The sequence below is a fragment of the Hibiscus syriacus genome, unplaced genomic scaffold (assembly GCF_006381635.1).
Source record: "Hibiscus syriacus cultivar Baekdansim isolate YM2019G1 unplaced genomic scaffold, ASM638163v2 tig00111403_pilon, whole genome shotgun sequence".
Classification (NCBI taxonomy): domain Eukaryota; kingdom Viridiplantae; phylum Streptophyta; class Magnoliopsida; order Malvales; family Malvaceae; genus Hibiscus; species Hibiscus syriacus.
This window is the reverse complement of record NW_024063083.1, coordinates 972,957-998,324: the sequence shown is the minus strand read 5'-3', so window position 1 is coordinate 998,324 and position 25,368 is coordinate 972,957. Positions and strand designations below refer to the sequence as shown.

General features: G+C 33.7%; 2 protein-coding genes and 1 pseudogene across 4 annotated transcripts; 2 read left to right on the top strand and 1 right to left on the bottom strand.

The window, feature by feature from the left end:
- The first annotated feature begins 605 nt into the window (after positions 1-605).
- LOC120162607 (ethylene-responsive transcription factor 5-like) lies at positions 606-1,563 on the top strand. The gene has a single exon (XM_039172713.1). The coding sequence runs from the start codon at positions 651-653 to the stop codon at positions 1,497-1,499; it is 849 nt and encodes a 282-aa protein (XP_039028644.1). The 5' UTR covers positions 606-650; the 3' UTR covers positions 1,500-1,563.
- A 5,171-nt stretch (positions 1,564-6,734) lies between these two features.
- LOC120162685 lies at positions 6,735-18,679 on the bottom strand. Of its 3 annotated transcripts, XM_039172792.1 has the most exons (4): positions 17,886-18,679; positions 17,727-17,798; positions 17,591-17,635; positions 17,425-17,489 (listed from the first exon to the last, which is right to left on the bottom strand). In XM_039172792.1, exons 1-3 carry the CDS (start codon positions 18,486-18,488, stop codon positions 17,630-17,632), a joined length of 681 nt encoding a protein of 226 aa, XP_039028723.1. In that variant the 5' UTR covers positions 18,489-18,679; the 3' UTR covers positions 17,425-17,489; positions 17,591-17,629. The 3 variants fall into 3 exon arrangements, with proteins under 3 accessions (XP_039028724.1, XP_039028722.1, XP_039028723.1); XM_039172793.1 differs by lacking the exons at positions 17,425-17,489; positions 17,591-17,635 and adding an exon at positions 6,735-6,746; XM_039172791.1 differs by having other exon boundaries at positions 17,343-17,635.
- Positions 18,680-21,182: 2,503 nt separating this feature from the next.
- On the top strand, positions 21,183-23,741 carry LOC120162687 (annotated as a pseudogene).
- Positions 23,742-25,368: the final 1,627 nt, after the last annotated feature.

The window sequence follows — 25,368 nt, the reverse complement described above, 5'->3', positions numbered from 1 at the left end:
CAAATTATTGATTAAAGGGATTTAAGAGATTTTTTAAGATGTGAATTAAGATGTGAATATTTGTGATTTTAGAAATTTAAGTTTAGAAATTTAGAAGATTGAGACGACGATTGATAACTGGATGAGAGATAATTGTCGGAGTGATTGTCTGTTGATGGTAACGATCATAACAGCGACGACGGTGTTTGAGATTTGGAATTAAGATTTTTAATGTTTTGGTTTTTTTAGATTTAAAATATTTTAGGTTTTTTTAAAATATAATTTTAAGTTTTTTTATTTAAAATAATTTATTTAAAATTATATAAATACGAGATGTGTCATTTAACGGAATTTTGTAACGACCATGGTCGAGATACTTAAAATGATAATATTTATAACGTTAAACATCTTAATCGAAAATATTTAGACATATAAATAAATATATATATATAGAGTTTGAATACTTCTTTTACATTAAACCCAAAAAAAACACACACACACATCTTATAGGTTCCTTGAAGCTTCTTGCATCGTGGGAACTCCGTTGAAATGTTTGACGAGTCTTCACTTGTACCTTATAAATACCTGAAAATCCTCTCTTCTTCAATTCAATCCCTTCGCTTATTTCTTATTTTCTCTGAAATTTTATTCATTCTTTCAATTCGTTGGTCATGGAAACAAGCAGTCAAGTGTCCAGCGCGCTTCAATATATCGAGCATTATTTACTCGATGAGCTTTCTCCTGTGGGATTGGGCGAGTTTTCCGATGAGGTAAAACCTCAAGTTTCTACCTCTCTTTACTCCCAAGCTTCCACTTCCGCTTCCTATCCCACAGAAACTAGTTTTCATTGCCTCCAAGATGATGATTCTTTCTTTAAATTTTCTCCCAATTTCCCGGGATTCCAGCCTAACGGAACTAGTGTCTCCGAATTTGAGTCGAAACCTCAAGTTTATTCGACTTCTAACTCTAAGATTCGAAAGCTGTCGCTAAAAATCTCGTTGCCTCGTAAGGTGGAGTGGATTCAGTTCGATAAACCGGATTTATCTCAACCAGAGCCGAAGAAATTGGATTCCGATGAGAAGAAGCACTACAGAGGAGTTCGACAAAGGCCGTGGGGTAAATTCGCGGCGGAGATTCGAGATCCGACCCGAAGAGGTTCCCGGATATGGTTAGGTACCTTTTCCACGGCCATTGAAGCCGCTAAGGCTTACGACCGAGCCGCTTTTAAGCTACGTGGCGCAAAAGCAATCCTTAATTTCCCTCTTGAAGCCGGGAAACTGGATTCAGGTGCCATTGACGGAGAGAGGAAACGTAACAGAGATAACGGCGTAAGAGAAGAAAGACGGGCTAAGGTGGTGAAGAGAGAGAACGAAAACGTGACGAAAGTGAAAGATAACGGCGATGTGCCTTTGACGCCGTCAAATTGGTCTGTGTTTTGGGATTTGAACAATGACATGAAGGAGATTTTTAACATGCCACTAATGTCGCCGTTAGGCTTTTCACAAATTATGGTTATATGATGACACGAGTGTTTGAAGTGGAGGGCATTGGGCGACGTCGAATTTTTTGGGCTGTATATATTCTTTAATTAATTTTCCTTTCTTTTGATTACTGTATTTGGATTCAATTTCAATTACTTCAATAAATTATATTTCTCAAATACTTTATATTAAAATTAATCTTTCCTAAAATATTTAAATCTTTAAAATAAAAGATAATGTATTTATGTATATTTTAATTTACGAATTAGTTTGTTCTTATCAGATGTAATTATATTATGATATCAATTGATTTAAGAATAATCATTTTTAAATATTTTTAAGTGATGTTTGATTCGTTTTATCTAAGATTACTATAAGTAATCTTAAATTATGATGCTTGAATTGTAAATATTACAAGACATTAAAATTACAGATATTGTAATCAACAATCTCTAAAACAGTTGGTTAAATAATCTTAGTCAATACCTCATCTTTCTCTTAAATTAAAATTATTTAAAGAAAAAAATACAAATAGAGTATAATACTTTATATATAATTATAATATCGCATTCCACCGGAAACTAAGATTATGAGTATAATCATAGATTTGATCCAATTTATCTTCTATTTCTATAATATATGAATTTAATCATTTTTTCTAAATAAAATATTTTATATACATACTCTAATAAATTATATATTAATTTTTTTTATAATTTTATATAAAATTAAAACAAAATATCCTATTATTTGTTTCAAAACTCAATAAAATTGAAAGTGAATAGTTGTATAATTTAAATAATTTAAAATTTTATGTTAAGCAACATGTAATTCCTTATTCTCTTACTTTTCTTGGTATCAAAAAGTATTTTTAATTTTTATAACTTTTTAAATTAAATAATGCATGATTAATTTATAATATTAAACAGAGTTGGAGATTTAAAATAAATATATTGTATACATAAATTTATATTTAAATAAAACCATATCATGCTAGATCGAATAATATTCATATTTATCATGTTAAAAGCTTGAAATTACTCCATTTTTAAGTTTTGAATTAAATCAAACATGTCTGGACTCTGTAACAAGATTTAAACTCCATTTTTTTTAATAATTTGGGGTGATTATAAGGATAATATATGTTCAAAATTTTTCGTAATCATTGACAATATACACACACTATAGACACGTCTATTTAAACCCAAAACTTTAAGGGATAATAACACTCATTTAACCACTAAAATTGTTTGATGGGTTCAAAATTTTAATTATATTTTTAATATCATTAAGTTTAAATCTCATCGTATATAAATTTATATATATAATTTCTCATACCACCTCTATTTATAAATTATGTATAGATTGGATCTCCACTCAACTATACATCATGATGTAAACTTTGATTATGATTCTCACATATATTGACTATGGTTGTCTATAAACAGACACAAAATTTTATATCATTAAAAGTGGGTGAAAGTTATTTTTAGTTACCATTATTTCTAAATGTATGAGTGTGAAAGTCATTTTTAGTTACCATTACAAATTTATAGACGGGAGAAGAGAAGGTTATTTTCTAAATGTGTAACATTTGTTGTTTAACGTGGGTGAGTAGGAGTGTAGGACGAAAATATTGTAGTAGAGAGTTGGTGTTGATAAAATAACTGGAAAAATGATGTGTTAGAATTGATTGTAAAATAAAATAAAATAATCAGACGGGGATAATAATCGTATCGCGATATATTGCTGCTTTAAAAGAGAATTCGTCCATATATGTCTAATAGTTATAATGGATAAACGCTCCATAAGACTATCATAAAATTTTGTAGACACGAACAACTAGAATAGACAAAAATGATATTGCTCTTATAAAAGAAAACTTCTCCTTAAAGCGTTACTAACAGTTGGGATGAATTAAGAAAATCCAGACCGTGTGACAGATAATATTCAGCTTAACGTTGAAAATGTAAAACATTAGACTTCGCAATGTCCACTGTCCAAACTACCCAAATAATTAATTAACTAACACGATCCAGCCGTCATCTTTGGAGCAACCATAAACTATGTCGTTTCAATGGTTTCTAAGTTTGAATGAATAAATAGCTCGTTTTCTAAAATTTCTTTATATAATTTTTTGGTAATGAAATAACCATAGACAACCAAAAGATCCATTTACTAAAATTAAGTGTATGACATAGATCAGTATAGATTAATTAGGATAAAATCCTAAAAAATTAGAAGGGCAACAAAAAAATAAAAAGGAACCAGAGAGACGAGTATAGTTAATGGTGTGTGGGATTAGGGATGAAAAATGGGTATAGTTTCGTGGATTCCGCACCGTATCCGTTTCAATTGGAGCGGGGATGGATATAATTTTAGCGGGTAGTGAGCGGGTGTGGATTTATAAAGTGGTACCCGTCGTGGGTGGTGGGCGGGTAATGGGTTTGAGACATTACCCGCCCCGCATCCGCCCGCCCCACATTTGCCCACCCAGCTAAATATCTATTAAATTTTGGACCATTATGAATTTAGGTGTAATTTTAGAGACTAATTTATAAATTTTAATATTGTATAATATATAACATATAATTTATCCAAATATTAAGGATATTTAGTCTTTAATCTGGTCTTTAATTAGGGAAATATTCGGCTCTTTGATTAAACTCATAATCCCACTAACCACGTCACTTTCCATGTTCTTTAGCTCATGTTGCCCACACAAATTAGTCGTACTATAAGCATTAATATCAAAAGCAGCAATTTTCATGTTCTTTAGCCCCTCAAAACCCATATTAGGCGCACTATGAGCATTTGTAACACCCCCCAACCCATACCCGACCCGGATATGAGTCAGAGATACTACATTGACTTTAAAACACAACTCTTAATAAATAATAGTAAAATATTTGAACTTATATTAAGAAAATACAATAATATACATACTGTAATATGAGTTTACAAAAATATTCAGAGCATACACAACTTAACCCTTTAATTACATGCCAACTGTCATTTACATAGCAAAATGACCTACTGATTAAGTTGCTTCTGATCTGATGGTTGCAGGAGTAATACTGTCAAGCTGCTTCACCTGTCTCTTCTATTTTCCTCGGATCCTACGTGTGAAACACTCACACGCTAAGTCATCGACTTAGTGAGGCAACAATAATAAGGCAATGTAATGTAATGAAAATGTCAGGATCATATGAGATGAGATGCAAACATGTAACTAATTAATGTAGTATACTTCATCAATATCCATACCTGTAAGCGGATGACTGTAACATTCATTATTCTGTATTAATAAGTTTATTGGCCCATGATAGCATATTGAGAACCTAAGGTATTTGAGTAATGTGAGGTTGTGCACTATGCTGTCACCACAGCTCGTATAAATGCACCGAAGTGCCCGTAGAATTGCACCGAAGTGCCCGTAGAATTGCACCGAAGTGCCCGTAGAATTATGTCCATAAGGACCACGTAGAATTCCTTAAGAATCATATACATATACTATGGATCAAGTATGTGTCTTTCAAGACTTCATACAGGTTCCAAAGGATATACATATGTCCTAAAGAACCGAGTATACCCTCTACCCTTGGCATGCCAACTATACCTATAGTTCTCATCTACCTAACATGGGCTTATACATTTCCCGTAGTTCATATCGCGTAGACATAGTATTTCCATACCTTTAACACATAGGCATATCATTTACATACCTTTATCACATAGTGCATATAACTTTTCTGCATAATCATGTCATGTAATACATACAATATGAATTCATGTCATGTAATACATTTAATACAAATTCATGTCATGTATCATAATATGGAATGTAATCATATGTCAAAATATGGAATCTAGACTTATCACAAGTCTAGAACTGAATATACTACTATATTCATGCTATGCATATGCACTCACCTATACTTCTTTGCCTTTTCCTCGATCGATCCTACTTGTAGATTGTTCCCGAACTCGAGTAGGCTCGGTATCTACATAAACATAATTTTTTTTTAAGATGATCATCAGATGTCTATGTCTTGCAATTAAGCTTTAATAGCTTACTAATTTAAAGAATTTATAGCTTAGTCTTGCTTTCTTTTCTTTCTTCTTCTTTTTCTCATGGGGGAATCGGTTCCCCCCCTTAGGGGTATCGATTCCCCTCAAGCAATCTGGAATTTCATATACGATGAGGGGGTATCGGTTCCCCCCCCTGGGGGTACCGATTCCCCTATAGCATTCTGGAAATTCATTTCATTGAGGAGGTATCGGTTCCCCTTGAATGGGTACCGATTCCCCTAACCCAGAAATCCTATTTTTAGCCCGAAAATCATCTAATTTCAACTCAAACATACATATTTCAATCCCTTTACTACTCTTAGCTCTCATACACTTACTTAAACTAATTATTATCCATTAAATACCTCTAAAACTTAGAAATCTAATTCTCCATATAGCATTTAAGAATCCAACCCAAATTCCAATATGTTCTAATTTGAATTCTAACACCTCATACTTCTTAGTTAGCTTCTTGACAAGTCAAAAATCTGATTCAAACATCAAAAACTCATCCATATCAAAATTTCATCTAAAAATTCATTTTCCAAATCCTTCTCTAAATCACTTATCTTGTTGTTTTAATGTCCTATAAGCTTTCCTTTAGCTTATATAACATCTAAGCTTCCATTTCCAATCTTAAAACATCAAAGAAACTACCAAATTCAGTTTCTTACCTTTAATTGCAAGCCCAACGTTGAGAGAAGGAAGAGAAGAAAATAAGGAAGAAGGAAGAAGAAATGGGAGGGTTCTGGAACCTAATATTACACGTGGGTCTCATATACCCCATAACATTTTATTTTAATTAAATTTTCCTTACCAATGACCATTTGGTCCCTACCTTCATTTCATATTACTAACCTTTATTTTTAAACTATATAATCATTCTACTTTAATCCCCAAATGTTGAAACTTTGCAAATCAATCACTCACCCGACATGGAGGATGTTACAAATCTCTCCCCCTTAAGAAAATTCGTCCTCGAATTTTCATTGCACGAACAAATGAGGGTATTGATGTCGCATATCCTCTTTACGCTCCCACGTTGCTTCTTCTACTCTGTGATTTCTCCACAACACTTTGACCAAAGGAATGGTCTTGTTCCTCAATTGCTTAACTTCATGTGCTAAGATTTGAATCGGTTCTTCCTCATATGTCAAGTCAGGACGAACCTCAATCTCTTCTGGTGTCACGATATGAGAAGGGTCAGATCTATATCTTCGAAACATTGAAACGTGAAAAACATCATGTATCTTTTCCATCTCAGGTGGTAAAATTAGCTGATATGCTACTGGTCCTACTCTCTTTACAATCTCATATGGTCCAATAAACCGAGGACTCAATTTTCCTTTCCGACCAAATCTCAACACCTTCTTCCATGGAGACACTTTTAAAAACACCTTATCTCCAACTTGAAATTCAATTTCTTTCCTCTTAAGATCAGAATAGGACTTTTGCCGATCAGAGGCCACTTTGAGGTTATGCTGAATTTCTCGAACTTTCTGTTCTACATCTTGAATTAAATCCGGACCCAGAACACTTCGGTCTTTGAGTTCATACCAATTTAATGGAGTACGACATTTTCTTCCATATAATGCTTCATAGGGGGCCATCTTTATACTAGACTGATAACTATTGTTGTAAGCGAACTCTGCCAGCGGTAAATACTTTTCCCATGATCCTTTAAATTCCATTACGCACGCTCTCAACATATCTTCCAATATCTGAATAGTTCTCTCTGATTGCCCATCAGTCTGAGGATGAAAAGCCGTACTAAAGTTTAAACGAGTCCCCAACGCTCCATGCAAAGATTTCCAGAATCTAGAAGTGAATCGAGGGTCCCGATCAGAGACTATGGAAACAGGTACTCCATGCAATCTAATAACTTCTCTAATATACAGCTCTGCATACTTTTCCATAGAGAAATCCGTTCTAACAGGGAGGAAATGCGCTGACTTAGTTAATCGATCAACAATTACCCAGATTGATTCTCTTTTGTTCGGAGTCAAGGTAACCCCGAAACAAAATCCATCGTAACATTTTCCCACTTCCATTGAGGAATGAAAAGCGGTTGCAATAATCCTGATGGAACTTGATGCTCGGCTTTGACTTGTTGACATATCAAACATTTAGACACAAATTCTGTGATGCTTCGCTTCATCCCTGACCACCAAAATCGATCCTTCAAATCCATATACATCTTGGTTCCACCCGGGTGCATCGTTAACGGACTGCAATGAGCCTCTGTTAATATCTCCTTCTTCAAGTCGTCATTGTCGGGTATTACAATTCTTCCTTTACAATAAAGATTTCCATCTGACTTAATCTCAAAGTCTTTAATCTCTTTGTTCTTTACTTGCTCAATTCTTTTCAAACACATTTCATCTTTACCTTGCAATTCTCCTATTCGTTCCAACCATGTTGGTCTAAGGGTTAATTCTGCACAAAGACCACCGTCTCCCGTTAAAGATAATCTTGCATCCATAGCTCGTAAAGCTGCAAACGTCTTTCTACTCAGAGCATCTGCTACCACATTAGCCTTTCCGGGATGATAGTCAATTATCACATCGTAATCCTTTAAGAACTCTACCCATCTACGTTGCCTCAAATTCAATTCTTTTTGAGTCATCAGGTACTTCAGGCTCTTATGATCCGTATATAAGTAACAACGCTCCCCATAAAGATAATGACGCCAAATCCTGAGAGCGAATACTACAGCAGCCATTTCTAGATCATGAGTGGGGTAATTCCTTTCATGTGGTTTCAACTGTCTCGATGCGTACGCTACCACTTTTCCTTCTTGCATTAGTACACACCCCAACCCGTTATGGGATGCGTCACTGTATACTACAAATTCTTGCCAGATTCCGGTTGAACCAATATCGGAGTTTCCGTCAGAATTCTCTTTAAAACTTCGAAGCTTTCTTGACATCCAGAAGTCCAAACAAATGGTACATTCTTTCTCATTAGCTTTGTTAAAGGCAGCACAATCATAGAAAAATTCTTAACGAATCTTCGATAATAACCGGCAAGTCCAAGAAAACTCCGAACTTCAGACACATTCTTAGGAACTTCCCAATCCATTATAGCTTTAACTTTCTGAGGGTCTACTCTAATCCCAACTGCCGAGATCACATGCCCCAGGAAAATTACTTCCTTTAACCAGAACTCACATTTGGACAATTTGGCATACAACTTTTTATCTCTTAAAATTTGCAAGACGATCCTCAGATGTGCTATGCTCTTCAGGGGATTTCGAGTACACCAGTATGTCATCAATAAAGACAACAACAAACTGGTCCAAGTAGGGCTGAAAAATCCTGTTCATAAGATCCATGAAAGCAGCAGGTGCATTCGTTACTCCGAATGGCATTACGATGAATTCATAATGACCATATCTCGTTCTGAAAGCTGTCTTCGGAGTATCTTTCTCCTGGATCTTCAATTGATGATAACCCGAACGTAGATCAATCTTTGAAAATACCGAAGCTCCTTTTAGTTGATCAAACAAGTCATCAATGCGCGGAAGGGGATACTTGTTCTTGATGGTCACCTTATTGAGCTGTCGATAGTCAATGCAAAGACGCATTGATCCATCCTTCTTTTTAACAAATAACACCGGAGCTCCCCAAGGCGATACACTTGGTTGGATAAATCCCTTCTCTAGCAATTCTTGTAATTGATTCTTTAACTCTTGCAATTCTTTCGGAGCCATTCGATAAGGTGCCATTGCAATCGGAGCTGTTCCCGGCATTATTTCTATTTGGAATTCTACCTCTCTATCCGGAGGTAATCCTGGCAATTCAGCAGGAAAAACATCAGGGAACTCTCGAACTATTGGAATTTCCTCTAACCTTTTCTCTTGAGCTCTTGAATCAATCACATTTGCCAGAAAACCCTGACATCCTTGTAGCAATAATTTCTTGGCAGACATCACTGATATTACATTCGCTAACGGATTAAACTTTTCACTGTTCACACTTATCTCTATTCCGTCTGGACTTTTCAGAGTTACCTTTTTCAATCTGCAACTAACATCTCCATAATACCGGAACAACCAATCCATTCCCAGAATCACTTCAAACTCGTCAAAGGGTAATTCCATCAGATTAGCAGGGAATTCAATTCCCTGAATCTTTATGGGACACCCCTTACAAACTTTATTCACCCGGGCACTCTGGCCTAACGGAGTTGTTACTATATTCTCATTACTCGTAGCTTCTAAGGGAATCCCCAACTCCTTTACTAACTTACTTGTAATATAAGAATAATTAGAACCCGGATCAATCAGTACCAATACTAATTTATCATACAACTGAAAAGTACCTGATATAATATCAGGGTCATCATGGTCTTCACTTGTCTTTAGGTTGTATACTCGAGCAGTGGATCGAACTTCAGGTTGAGCAGAGAATTCAGACGGGTTCCTTCCTCTGCCTCTTCCTCGTCCTCTTTGTGAGAAAGAACCAGCTCTTCCAGATGGTGCCGGCTCACCAATAATCAATGGACAATCACGGACAAAATGTCCGGCCTCTCCACATCGAAAACAAGTCCCAGCTGCCATACGACAAGTTCCATAATGGTTTTTCCCACACTGCTGACACTGTCTCCCTTGACCCGGAGTAGATCTCCCAACACCAGATTCCACTGACTGCGTCTGTCTAGGTCTTGCCTGACTTGCTCCCCTAGCAGACGATGCAACTGATTCTGATCTAGCTTGTGATCGAAATCCCGAGTCTCTTCCCCTTTTTGTTGGTGTTGAACCAGATAAGTAGTCGTCCTTTTTGATGTCTGAACTCTCGAGTCCCCAAATCTTTCATTCTGAGCCCTTTCAAGAGCTTTTGTACGATTGATCACCTCCTGGAACGAGGACAAGTTTAATACTATCAACATTTCTTTAAGTCTAGGGCGCAAGCCCTCCACGAACCACTCGCAAGCATCTTTTTCAGTAGGCACAAGCTCAGCTGCAAACCTGCTCAGCTTATTAAACTCACATTCGTACTCATACACAGAGCGGCTCATCTGCTTCAAACTCATAAATTCCTGCTTCATTTGGCGGATAAACTGATCTCCAATATACTTGCTTTTAAATTCATCTAAACACAAAGACCAAGTCAACTGGTCGGTTGACATCCTCATGGTGACATTCGTCCACCATATCCTCGCCTGACCCCTTAATAAAGACACAGCTCCATCTAATTTCTCCACTTCGGAACAGTGGAGACCATCTAACATGATTTTCAAATCATTCAACCAAAGATCCGCTGACACCGGACCTTCCTCAGCTTCTCCCTTAAATTCGGGAGCTCCTAAACTTCTCAATTCTTTTGCTACATTAATTCTTGGAGTTAGTGGAGCAGGAGGTTGAAGACGCGTCAGAACAGCGTCTAACGTTCTGAAGAACGTATCTTGATCTTGCACAGGCACTCCTTGAGATGCCTGTTCTTCACCGTGTCTGGCCAGGGCAGGTGAATTACTGCTTTCAGCATGCCTATCTTCTCCCGCTTCACTTCGGGAGCTATTATGTCCGGACATCTAATAAGAATAAACACATTGTTCTATTAGCAAAACAGCATACTCATACTATACCAGATCAGAAGTTCTCGCTATTTGTTGGCATGTATTCCATTTACAGACTCCATAGACTCTGGTTTATGCCTAGAATCGGCTAAACCATAGCTCTGATACCATTAAATGTAACACCCCCAACCCATACCCGACCCGGATATGAGTCAGAGATACTACATTGACTTAAAACACAACTCTTAATAAAATAATAGTAAAATATTTTGAACTTATATTAAGAAAATACAATAATATACATACTGTAATATGAGTTTACAAAAATATTCAGAGCATACACAACTTAACCCTTTAATTACATGCCAACTATCATTTACATAGCAAAATGACCTACTGATTAAGTTGCTTCTGATCTGATGGTTGCAGGAGTAATACTGTCAAGCTGCTTCACCTGTCTCTTCTATTTTCCTCGGATCCTACGTGTGAAACACTCACACGCTAAGTCATCGACTTAGTGAGGCAACAATAATAAGGCAATGTAATGTAATGAAAATGTCAGGATCATATGAGATGAGATGCAAACATGTAACTAATTAATGTAGTATACTTCATCAATATCCATACCTGTAAGCGGATGACTGTAACATTCATTATTCTGTATTAATAAGTTTATTGGCCCATGATAGCATATTGAGAACCTAAGGTATTTGAGTAATGTGAGGTTGTGCACTATGCTGTCACCACAGCTCGTATAAATGCACCGAAGTGCCCGTAGAATTGCACCGAAGTGCCCGTAGAATTGCACCGAAGTACCCGTAGAATTATGTCCATAAGGACCACGTAGAATTCCTTAAGAATCATATACATATACTATGGATCAAGTATGTGTCTTTCAAGACTTCATACAGGTTCCAAAGGATATACATATGTCCTAAAGAACCGAGTATACCCTCTACCCTTGGCATGCCAACTATACCTATAGTTCTCATCTACCTAACATGGGCTTATACATTTCCCGTAGTTCATATCGCGTAGACATAGTATTTCCATACCTTTAACACATAGGCATATCATTTACATACCTTTATCACATAGTGCATATAACTTTTCTGCATAATCATGTCATGTAATACATACAATATGAATTCATGTCATGTAATACATTTAATACAAATTCATGTCATGTATCATAATATGGAATGTAATCATATGTCAAAATATGGAATCTAGACTTATCACAAGTCTAGAACTGAATATACTACTATATTCATGCTATGCATATGCACTCACCTATACTTCTTTGCCTTTTCCTCGATCGATCCTACTTGTAGATTGTTCCCGAACTCGAGTAGGCTCGGTATCTACATAAACATAATTTTTTTTAAGATGATCATCAGATGTCTATGTCTTGCAATTAAGCTTTAATAGCTTACTAATTTAAAGAATTTATAGCTTAGTCTTGCTTTCTTTTCTTTCTTCTTCTTTTTCTCATGGGGGAATCGGTTCCCCCCCTTAGGGGTATCGATTCCCCTCAAGCAATCTGGAATTTCATATACGATGAGGGGGTATCGGTTCCCCCCCTGGGGGTACCGATTCCCCTATAGCATTCTGGAAATTCATTTCATTGAGGAGGTATCGGTTCCCCTTGAATGGGTAACGATTCCCCTAACCCAGAAATCCTATTTTTAGCCCGAAAATCATCTAATTTCAACTCAAACATACATATTTCAATCCCTTTACTACTCTTAGCTCTCATACACTTACTTAAACTAATTATTATCCATTAAATACCTCTAAAACTTAGAAATCTAATTCTCCATATAGCATTTAAGAATCCAACCCAAATTCCAATATGTTCTAATTTGAATTCTAACACCTCATACTTCTTAGTTAGCTTCTTGACAAGTCAAAAATCTGATTCAAACATCAAAAACTCATCCATATCAAAATTTCATCTAAAAATTCATTTTCCAAATCCTTCTCTAAATCACTTATCTTGTTGTTTTAATGTCCTATAAGCTTTCCTTTAGCTTATATAACATCTAAGCTTCCATTTCCAATCTTAAAACATCAAAGAAACTACCAAATTCAGTTTCTTACCTTTAATTGCAAGCCCAACGTTGAGAGAAGGAAGAGAAGAAAATAAGGAAGAAGGAAGAAGAAATGGGAGGGTTCTGGAACCTAATATTACACGTGGGTCTCATATACCCCATAACATTTTATTTTAATTAAATTTTCCTTACCAATGACCATTTGGTCCCTACCTTCATTTCATATTTACTAACCTTTATTTTTAAACTATATAATCATTCTACTTTAATCCCCAAATGTTGAAACTTTGCAAATCAATCACTCACCCGACATGGAGGATGTTACACCATTAACATCGAAAACAACACAACAATCCAGCTCTGCGACTACATGCTCCCTACAATCTGTCTCCATAACATTCGTAGAGCTACTCCTCTGACAAATTGAAGCATGCGCTACTACCCCATCACGAACTGTCTGAGAACCAACTCCAACATCCCATTAGTTTGCTGTCAGGCGGGTCTAGATGGGTATGTCGCTAGTGGGTAGTGGGTGTGGGGATGGATTTGAAAATGTATCCGCGTGGGCGTTGTGAATTTGAAAATTTGTACCCATCATGGGTGGTGGGCGGGTGGTGGATTGAAAAATATTAGGTGGGTATGGGGATGGGGGAAGGGGTATCCGCACCCGACCTGCCCGTTTGCCATCTCTATGTGAGATCTCTAGGATTTTTAAGTTCATAAAACCATTTTCATAACTTTATTTATGAACAATAAATAAAAAAAGAAAAATGAACCAGAGAGTCAAGTCATGACGGACCGTTAATTTTCTCCTTTAAGTGACATGTGTCATAATCTCGTAATTTTGAATTTTTTAAAAAAAATATTTAAAATATTATTATATTTATAAAAAAACCCTTAATTCTTTTAAATTACAAAAAACTTCAAAACCTCTAAAATCCTCAAATCCTAATACTAACCCGCCGCCACTGCCCTTTCTGGCCACGCCCGCCGCCGCTGACGTAGTCCTTATCATCATCCTAGTTATAAGTCATCGTAGTTGGCATCGATTGGTTGTCGAAATCACTTGGGATTGCGACTTTCATCCTAGGGTTCACGGGGTATACAATGAAATAAAACGTTTCGTTACGACTTGATCCATTTTAAGTAACGAAATGAAACGTTAGACATAAAACTGGAACGAAATAAACGTTAGGCACTAAACTGAAAAAAACAGACATAGGTTGGACACTTTTTGTGTATTTAAGCCAAATAAATATAATTGTGACAAATTTGGATGAAAAATTCTCTAGTGATATCCAAGTGGAAAATTTCTTCTTGTTGTTTTTTCAGCATGAAATTACGAAAATCCAGAGCGGTGCAAATTAATATTCGGCTTCACGTTGAAAACGTAAAACAGTAGACTTGACAAACCTAAAATGTCCACTCTCCATTTCTTGATATGAATATTTTGTACATGGCCAAGATGCATTGAATATACATGCGTCGTTGCACTCACTAATCATGCTTCTAATTACTAATTTGTTTTAGAAGGAATAGTATCCAAATTAGGATAGATTAAGTCAGTGAACGACAACCGTCGTTCTATTGAAAATTTTAATTATTTCATATTTTATATATTTTTCTAAAATTTAATTTTATCTTCTTACGTAAACTTTTATGTCTGACTTTCTTTGTACCCAAATCATAGGATGGAGGCGTGATCTTTGGAGCAACCATAAACAAAACCTCTCATTTAGTCTAAATATATTGTCAAACGCATCTCGTATAATTAATGGTGTGTCGGGATCTCTGGGGTTCCATCATTTTATAAACCCATTATAATGTTGTTGACTTCTATTTTGGCCTTTGAATCCTCAGCGATCGGTGCCGTCGTATCTCTACTGCTCCTCGCTTGTATTTATATATTTAGGTTGACCCAACTGCAAGTTTGAACCAAATCCTTCCCACATCCTAAATTTTTATTTATAATCTGATTTTATTTTTTTTTAAATTTATAAATATTTTATAATATCTTTTGTAACATAAAATCTTACGTTCGTTCTAGTATATAAATACAACTGTTTGAACCAAAGAAAAATAACATTCCTTCCAAAGTTTGGGCACTTTTACTTCATGCCACAACTTCATCTTTTGGCACCATTACTCATCTTGGATCTTCAGTTAATTTATTCTTCATCTTTCAAACGATTGATTTGTTTCTAAGCGTTTTTAGAGAGATAAGCCTGAAACTCTCACCCACAGGCCATGCGAAAGACATCATTCCCACTAGTTAGTGTGTCTGCCAATTTATTTTTTTCATTTAAAAATATTAAATTCAGTTTGAACGATTGGCTACTCTTCATGAAAAAGTCAGGTTGATGACAATATTACTCTCTCAAAGTCGAATCTCTTCCTTAAAACATCCTGTTCGAAAATTTTGCTAATGATCCAAAGATTTTTGCATCATGCCCAAGGCACTTATAGAAGACCTGAAAGATTTGATAATCATGCTCAAAAGGTTTATTAATGACCCGAAGAATTTACTAATTTTGAAAATAATCTGCTAGATAAGAAATTTTAGAAATCACTTTCTCATTTTCCAACGGTTGCATATTAAACAAGAACTTTGAAAATTACTCTCATTTTTTTCTTCTCATAAATATCTTTAAAATCATATTGCCCGAAGGTTTTATAGATGACTCAAAAGACGAATTCAACATGCTCAAATTATCCAAATAATGACCATAATTTCGCTATGTTTTTGTTGTTATGGTATTTTTAAACAACCAATCTAACCATGTGGTAAAATCTGGAAAAGCCGTATTCAATGGCCACTGATGATTTAGAAATCGTTCCAAAAATCATTAGGAGTGGCAAAGCTTTCGATAACCAAGAATCGTTCCGAATCGAGATGGAAGACCCATCCCCAACCTCCCATTGTAAAACACTGTCCAGCAAAGTCTTTGCACACCAAATGCTACGACAAATATCTGAAGGACGCGAACCAAGACTCGCTCAAGGAAGTCATAATTTGGGAAGTATTTGGCTAGAAGAAGTCGGCTACCTAACGATCTTGGATTGGTGCTTTGCAATAAGACAATGCTGAATTTTGCAAGCCCTCCAAAGCCCAAGCCACCGATCATTTTTCTACCACCAAAACCTAGCCACTATCCCCCCCTTCTAGTTCAGCACATAACCCCTCGGACAAAAGGAAACAATTCATTACAAAGAGGGAAATTGCTTGTGAAACCGATTATATACGAATGAAAAAAGACATTTCATATGAAAATATATTTATAAAAAAATGATTATAGGTAGAATGATAAAGAGTTTGTTTTATAGATATATATTGATATCGTGTTAAAAAATGTACATTTTATTTAAGGAAAATATTTTAATTATTTTATTCAAAGATTAAGAAATAAATCATATATAATTGACAACTATATTGCATCATGCTGCCACTTAATGGAAGAGAAAAAATAGAGCAAAGATGGCAGTAATGAATATGCTTGTAATTGAGCATCAATTAAGGCATCAAAACAGAGACAGCAAACAAAAACAGAATAAATATGACAGAATTGTATTGCTTTGGATATAAAAAGTTGCACACAACAATTCAACGACAAATCTTTTCAGGTATGGTAAAATTTTCAGCACTGACTACTTGATATTTCAGCAAAGCAATTAGGCAGATAGAAAGGTTCAAAAACTGCATTTTAAGGCTTAGAAGAAACCATTAGCTCTAATAAGTTACCCAATGACTATTTTGTAAAAATGGAGGGAAAAGAACCTAAACTGTACAGAAACAACAACAAAAAACATTTCCCAATGCTAAGATCTATTTATTATATGGATTGATGAATAAAAAATGCAATAAACTAAATTATAACCTTAACAGGTGCCCCTGGTGAAGCTGATAAGTACAGAGGAAGAGCTCTTCCAGATAAAGAATGCAGTACCCTCAATAATAAACTTAAGTATCCGTTTACTGATCGGAAATTGACTACAGAGCTCGAAACTCTGCTCCCCACCGATGTAGGGAAGCCTGTCAAACATTGTAATCAATCAACAAATCAGAAAGAACTACAAAACGATGACAAAACATCCATAAAATGATTTGGCATACTGAAATGAAACGCGTTTGAAAGAAATTCTCTTCTCTTCATATTTGATGTCTTAAAAAACTACCATCAATCTATAAACCCACCACAACTCTAACCCTATTTTACCCTTTGCATCGACAGTCGACATTAAAAAAACATAAAAAGAAATTAAATATCTTCTCATTTTCTTCCTTTACAACCATCATATTTCCATTATACCTAAAAACAATTGAGGTCTCAATGTTCATATACCTACCAAGCTCCATGATTTCCAAATTCACTAATACCATAAGCATCCCCTGCAAACACTATCGCCAAACTATTTTAGCAGCAAGCTTAAGAAAATAAAAACAACAATAGAAGTTTAAAGAGCACAAAGTTAAAGAAGCTTAGATACAACCTTTTGTACATGGGAATCTGTTAAGCATCCAAATGCAGGTCATTTCTGCAAATTCAGGTAAGAAAATTCCAATGATGAGCTAAGAAAATCATAATTGTAAACAAGTTTAAATGAAAATTTAGGTAAAGCAACAAACCTTAATGGGAGCATCAGCAATACGGTAAGCATCAGCCGTCGTACCAACCAACCATAATCCGGGAAAAACATTCTAAGAATCCAAACAGAAGGAAGAAAAAGATTAAATGTTTGAGGAAAATAATGAAAAACGAAAACTTATACAGATATATATACTTACATCAAGCTGTTTCTGAATGTTCTTAGACCTTTTCTTGGGCCTTCTAGCAGGTCTTGATCCTGTTATCACAAAGATATCTTCTTCAATCTCTTCTTTAGATAAAGCTATCCAAAACTTCCTTTTCTCTTTCTTTTCTGTAACCCCTCCGTTCTCAGCGAAACCCCTTAATCTCATCGACTTCGGCGCTGCCGTTTCTCCGAACTTTTCCGCTACCGATGTCACTACTTCTGTTGACGTCTCCACCACCGCCTTCCGAGGCCTCAATTTCCACGGTCTCTGCACCGCTTCCTCCTCTTCATATTCTTCTTCTTCATCTTTATTTCCTTGTGGCTTCAACAACTCTTCTTCTTGTTGCTGTTGTTCTTCTTCGCGAGGGATTTGTTTAATGGGTCTCGCTCGGGAAGGAAAGGATAAGCGGTGCATGCGGGTGGAGCGTGATCCGACACGCGTCGGACGAAGATGGTGGTGGTCGGAGTCGGATTCGGGAGAACGGCGGTTTTCGGCGCTACCTCTCGAAGAACTGTCACCTCCATGGGTCCCCCATTTAAGAAACGGAAAATTGAAGTTGTGTAAAGGCTGCGACTTTACTGGTGTAGTAGCCATCGAAAATAGCAAAACGAAAACGAACAAAGAAAACAACTACGCATAAACGATGATACTTCTTAAAAGATAACAAATTCAGAAAGGAAACAGAACGCGGCGGAGAAAGTGGCGGAGCGAAGGAAGAGCAGCCGAGGAAGGAGAAGAGAAAATATCAAATATGTTTGTTGAAGAAAATAAACTTTTTTTTTTAATTTTAGTTTTTTCGTAAGTCCATTATGCCGATTTACCTAAATTTTAACAAGAGGATGACGCGACGATATTTTGGTATAATTATATATTTAATTTATATTATTTATATGTTCTATTAATTTAGATTTAATTTTAATAAATTTAATTCCTCAAATTAGATAATAATATGTGTCATAAAACGTATCATTATTCGATTAAAAAAGTAAATCTATTTTAATTTAATAGATTTATTTTTAACAAATTACGTACAAATGAAGGGTAAGGGGAATCAAACTAGTGTCCTCTAAACAATGAAGCAACCAATTCACATAAAATAAACATGTACTATATATTTTTATCTTATAGTAATAACATTTTAATTAAATTTATAATATTTTATGTATCTTAACCTTTTAGATTTTATTTTGATTGTTATCTTCAATTAAAAATATAATTTATTCTTATTATTAATTAAAAATATATTTTAATTTATATATATATATATATATATATATATTATTCTTATATTAACTTAAAAATAAATAAAAATATATTTAATTCTTATATTGACTTTTAAATATATATTTGAATATTTTTAAATTAAGATAATCTATATTTTTTAAAATAAAAATAAGAATAGAATATATTTCTTTAAGACATATTTTTAAAATTTAAAAGTTAAAGATAATAAAAAATTATATTTTTAAGTTAAAATAAAAATAAAATATATTTTTAATTGAAGATAAGAATAAAAATATTTTTTAAATTAAAATAAGAATAAAATATATTTAATAAGTTAAAATAAAAATAAAATATATTTTTAAAAGTTAAGATATATAAAATATTATGAATTTAAGTAAAATATTTATATAATAAGAAAAATATATAGTACATGTTGTTTCCTCCATATCAAATAGTAGGATTTCGACCAACAAATGTTGATTCAAGTGGTAAGCAACTTGATATCTTTTAATTAAAGTCTCGAGTTCGAATCCTTATGTATGCAGAAAATTCTTACTGTGCGATGCGTGTCGATCTAGATTAGTCAATAAAAAAGGGTAAGCTTATGGGTTTTTAACCCTATTTTCTCTATTTTTCTTGTCCTGCCATTATTTTTTTTTTTTCATTATCTTTGTAATCGACAATGACACCAACCTTAGTGTTGGTCGTCAACCATCATTATTCATTTTTTTTCTTTATTTTATTAAGTCGTATCTTTATATTTTTTCTTGTTCTAATTTTTAATAACTCTGTTTTTATGACATGTTTTCATTTGCATTTTTAGCATGTTTTTGGTCATTTGATCGTTATTTTCGTTTAACATTTTTCTCATTGTTGGATTTGACATCACTACAACTGATTAAGATGACGCTAATTTGTTATCATGATAATTTTCTATGCTTTGGAGCCTCATATTAGATTTGGATACGTGATTTGTGTTTGTGGACATTTTTCTTACATCATTTGTTTTTGATTAATAGTTTATCGATAATCTTTCAATAGTTTAATCCCCTTTGTAATTTGTTTGTCGATGTGGTCTGATCAATTTGCATCTACCTTTTATTCGAGTTTATTTAGTTAGTTTTTTAAAATTTTCTTTATATGGTCAATGTGATCATAAGTGACTAGTTTCTTATGTTAATATTTCTAAGAAAATATTATTATTATTATATGTTTTAGTTTACAATTGCGATTGTAAACATTGTAATTTGAATATTTTTCTAATTTTAATAAAATTAGCGACTTCTATATTATAAAAAAGGTAGGCTTGGCTTAATGGTTTGTGCTTACTTCCTTGCCCAGGGGACACTGGTTTGATTGAACAAATGACACCATCTAATTTGAGAGGTTAATTTTATTTTAATTTATAAAAATTAAGACCAAATTGATAGAATATATAAGTAAATGAGACAAAATGTGTAATTATACCAAAGTATTTAACTGCTATGTCATCATCTCCGTTAAATTTTAATGATGGTGACTTGATTGAACAATTTAAATAATTAGGTGGTCTGATTGATAAATCAAAACATCGATAGTCAAAATGAAATAGGATAATAATTGAGTGGTCAACCATGTAGTTTACCCTTGCCTAAATATAAAAGGAAGAGTGAGGTCACCCAGGGTAATTACCTAAATGACACCCTAAAAATATTAAGAGTATATTTTAAAATTTATCACTCAACTTTATTCTCACTTTTATTTTCATCATTAAAATTTTAATTTAATTATTAAACATTCGAATCACTCTTATTTTGGTTACTAGTCGTTATGTCATGAAAGATGAAACCAAAGTAACTTCATTTTGAAAATATCAAACTGATATGAAAATAATATTGTTTTAATTCTTATAAAATATGTATGAAAATAATGTTATTTTCTTTCTTTCTGACTTGTAATACTAATTCAAAATCAAGCAATACCCAAGTATTCCGCGAATCACATGCAGCTGCTATTTTTATATAAATCATTTTTTGTTAACGCAAAGTTTCAGCTCAAACCAATAAAGAAGAAGAAGAAGAAAAAATGCCAGACGCTCTACAACTTCCCGTTGTTGACTTGTGCTCACCAGATCGCTTCTCCACCGCCGACTCCATCCGTCAGGTTGTCTTTTTATTTCCTCTTCGGCCTTTTGAGTTGCTAGCTAGTATTCAAAACTGATGAATTTTTGTACAGGCGTGCATTGACCATGGTTTCTTTTACCTTGTGAATCATGGGGTTGATGAAGAATTGGTAAGAAAGTTTTTGAGCAGAGTAGCAACTTCTTTTCACTCCCAATTGAACACAAGATGAAGTTGGTTCAAAGGAATTACAGAGGTTATGTAGGACTTAATACTCTAAAACTTGATCCTTCTTCTTCAAATGCCAAAGGTAATTTTTCTTTTTTTTAATTGATTAACCTTTCCTTTCCCCTTTTTCATTTTGACTGTTTACTATTTCCCAAAGCTGCCTGTTAAATGACTATATGAACGAGTTTGATTCGTTGATCTTATTGAAACTCTCTAGAAGCACTGATTCCATAATAGCAAGCCTTAATATCCGAGACTGAGATTATCATGTCGCACGAACTTTACTTATGTTCAGCTTCGGCATGTGTCGAGCAATGAGCACTGGAAATGCACCAGCCCATCATCTTGCTTGATATGCTTCTATAAGGGAGGGTTTATGATTGTTTTTCATGGCAATAACCACCTTCTTGTATTGATCAATGGCTCCATAAAGATCTCTCAAATTTGCACCAATGACCCAAGTGCACTTGTTTTCTCTACTCTCTGTCTCAAATACTTGTTCTTTAATGAGTTAACTTTTTCATTAAAAAAAGAGTTTAATTCCAGAAACTGGTGGGTTATTCAAGATTTTTCCAATGAACCCATTTCAGCAGAGTTACTTTGCTTTCCCGATTCCTTCCTGGTTTAGAGTAAAAAGGGATTTAAGAGCTCAGATTGATCACTTCCGACTGCTTGATAAAACAGGTGACTCTAGAGAAGGTTTCTATATTGGTCCACTAGCTGATGACCTCAATCAATGGCCTTTAGAAGGTACTTGTACAAAACATCTTACAGTAGTTGTCTCAAATTACTTGATTCATTCTTCGTTTGCATCTTTCTTTCTGACTTTGTATAAATAGTTTCAAGTTTAATTGAGTTCTAATCGGATGTTCTTTTGGCTTGGAAATTGTAGAAGATCTGCCATCTTGGAGAAGCACAATGGAGACTTATTTTCAAAAACTGCAGTCTGTTACTTCACAGATTGCTCTTAATTGTTTACAGATGAGAACAGAAGAATAAATAAGCAAACTATACTGAGATTCAGCTATGGTATTTCAAAATACCAGCTTGTAGAATGGCCGGATTTAAATTAGGCTATCTTTGTTTCCTCAGGTCTGTTGGGACTAAATTACTCTCCTTAATTGCGCTATCCTTGATATTAGATGAAGATTTCTTTGAAAAACTGGGTGCGCTTAATGATCCATCGGCGATTATTGGTTTATTACATTATCCAGGTATGGTACCACTACTTAACTTCATGTTTTTTTCAAGTCATAAACCCTTAAGAATATAACAATATGCCTATTAATTTTGATATTAGGAGACCTGGACTCTTCCAGTGAAGATATACACGGTGCTTCAGCTCATTCAGATTTTGGAATGATCACTCTTTTGGCCACTGATGGTGTTCCAGGGCTTCAGGTGTGTTCCTTGTTGTCAGAGTTCAACTCGAATTCAATGTGACACAAATTATGTATTTCGAATTTCGACGCAATATATGTTTCAACTTTGTGAAAGCAGATTTGCAGGGAGAAAAACGAGAAACCACAAGTTTGGGAGGATGTGCCTAGCATGAGTGGGTGAGTACTAGTGATGGCATGTAAGTAATCAGTAGACCAAAAGTACTGAACATTGTATATGACCCTGTAGGGCGTTCATTGTTAACATCGGGGACGTGATGGAGAGGTGGACCAATTGTTTGTTTAGGTAAATCCCAGTTGCCTGTTATCTTAAATAGCTTCCCTTTGAGTTTGTAAAACAATAATGTCAGCTTCTATATTTTGATTTTTCCTGTGCAGATCAACAGTGCATAAAGTGCTGCCACCAGGACAAGAACGTTACTCCGTAATGATTCACCCTTTCATGTTTACTTCTATTGTCATTTCTTATGTCTACATATCTCAAGTGATTAAGCATAATAGTTGCACATTGCATGTTATTTTTCAAAAATTTCAGGTGGCTTTCTTCGCGAATCCCAACAAAGACTGTCTCATTGAATGTTTCGAAAGCTGTTGCAGTGAGTCTTGTCCCCCAAGGTATCGATTTTAGGTTGTTCTTTCAATGTTATGGCATGGTATTCATGTTCAGCTCATAAGAGGGCGTTGTTTGTTATTCATGAACATGAATATTTCAAGAAAAAGGAGGAACCGATGCATTACACATTCGATATATGTTTATCATGGGGGAGAGAGGTAACATTTTTTTCATTCTTACATGCAGGTTTCCACCCATAAAGTACTTAGACTACATGCAAGAGCGTCTTAGAGTTTCATTTGACTTGTAGTTCAAGTTGTGCATCATTTTCACGTATTACGTTTCAAACCGATCATTTTTGCTAAAGAATTGCAAACATCGAAATCAACATGTTCACAGCGTGCAGATTACATTAAGATATGTAATAAACAGACAGATGATAGTGAAAAGAAGAAGAAACAGAACCAGAATATATCTAGTTTGCTTGTTTTATGTATATATTTTGGTGTAAGGTCATTGCGCATTTGATTTTACTTGTTTATGAATGGGTATAATTTCTGTAAATTATTTTATGGTGTTTGGATGATGTTGTGTAAATCATTTTTCATTGGTTGGTAAATGTTTTAGAGATTATTTATTATAAATATTAAATATAATAAATAATATTATTTTAAAATGTTATATCTATAATAAACAATACAATTTATTATATTATTAAAATAAGAATATAATATTATATTTTATTATACTATAGTTAGATATTTTATTATAAAATTGAAAATATAATATAAAATATTAATAAATAATTTAATAATTAATATTTTTATTGAAATAAATAATATATTAATATTAAATACAAAAATAATGTTATTTTGAGTATTCATACTTTGAAGTGAAAAGTTTGGAAATGACTTATGGAGTATCAGATCGTAAATCATTTTTCAAAAAATACAAAAGAAATTATGTTGATTAGAAAAATGAATTACATTAGTCCGATCAAACACCGAAAAATAAATATAATATTTTTTGAAAAATCAATTACAATAAACAAACAAACCATCAATTATTACTTTTGACTATCTAGATTAATGATATGAATATGGAAGATAATATATGAATAAGTTGGAATTACACTCATTTCAAAATTCTAACCTCAAGTTTAATAATTTAGCTTATAAGCCCTTTTCATGACCTTTCATACTCGAATTGGACTTGAAATTCATAAAACAAAATTACATATCACTAATTAATAATTCAGGGACTTATTTGAATAAATTCAAAATTGATGGGTCAAAATAATAAATCAATTGTTAAATTAGTAATAACTTGCAAAAATGGAATGGTATGAAAGTAATTACCCTTTTATTCCTTGTGTAACATATGCAAATTCATATTAATTTGTTCAACCTCTTAAGAGTTCTTTTCAATGAATCATACTTAATGTTTAGTATAAGTTTCATTTTAGTAATTTACCGTTAAAAACTTAAAATTGTCGTACATGACATTTTTTATGAGTAAATTATATTATTCGTCCCTCAACTATCTTATCACTTCTATTTTGTTCACTGAAGTTTTTTTTTAATTTAATCACTTAACTTTCAAATTATTCATATTTTAATCACTCTAACTTATTTTATTAATATATGAGGGGTTTGTGATTTAAGGTTTGTGGTATAATTTTTGGATTTGGGTATAATTTTAATTTTAAATTTATTTTTTATTTTAATTATATATTAATAAAATAATAATAAAAATGTCATGTCACAAAAAATATCGATAAAATAAATTAGTGATTAAAACAGAAACAAGTTGATATTTGAGTAATTAAATTATTTTTTTAAAATTTTAGTGATGAATGATGTAATTTATCCATAAAAATGTCACGTACAATAATTTCATTACGTTTTTAATGGCAGGGTACCAAAATAAAATTTAAACTAAATGTTAAGTATGATTTTTTAAAAATAAAA

Coding starts and splice junctions, on each gene's coding strand:
- LOC120162607 (XM_039172713.1), top strand. CDS start 651: ATGGAAACAAGCAGTCAAGTGTCCAGCGCGCTTCAATATATCGAGCAT.
- LOC120162685 (XM_039172793.1), bottom strand. CDS start 18,488: ATGGCTACTACACCAGTAAAGTCGCAGCCTTTACACAACTTCAATTTT. Junction 17,799..17,885: donor ACATTCAGAAACAGCTTGAT/GTAAGTATATAT, acceptor TTGGATTCTTAG/AATGTTTTTCCCGGATTATG.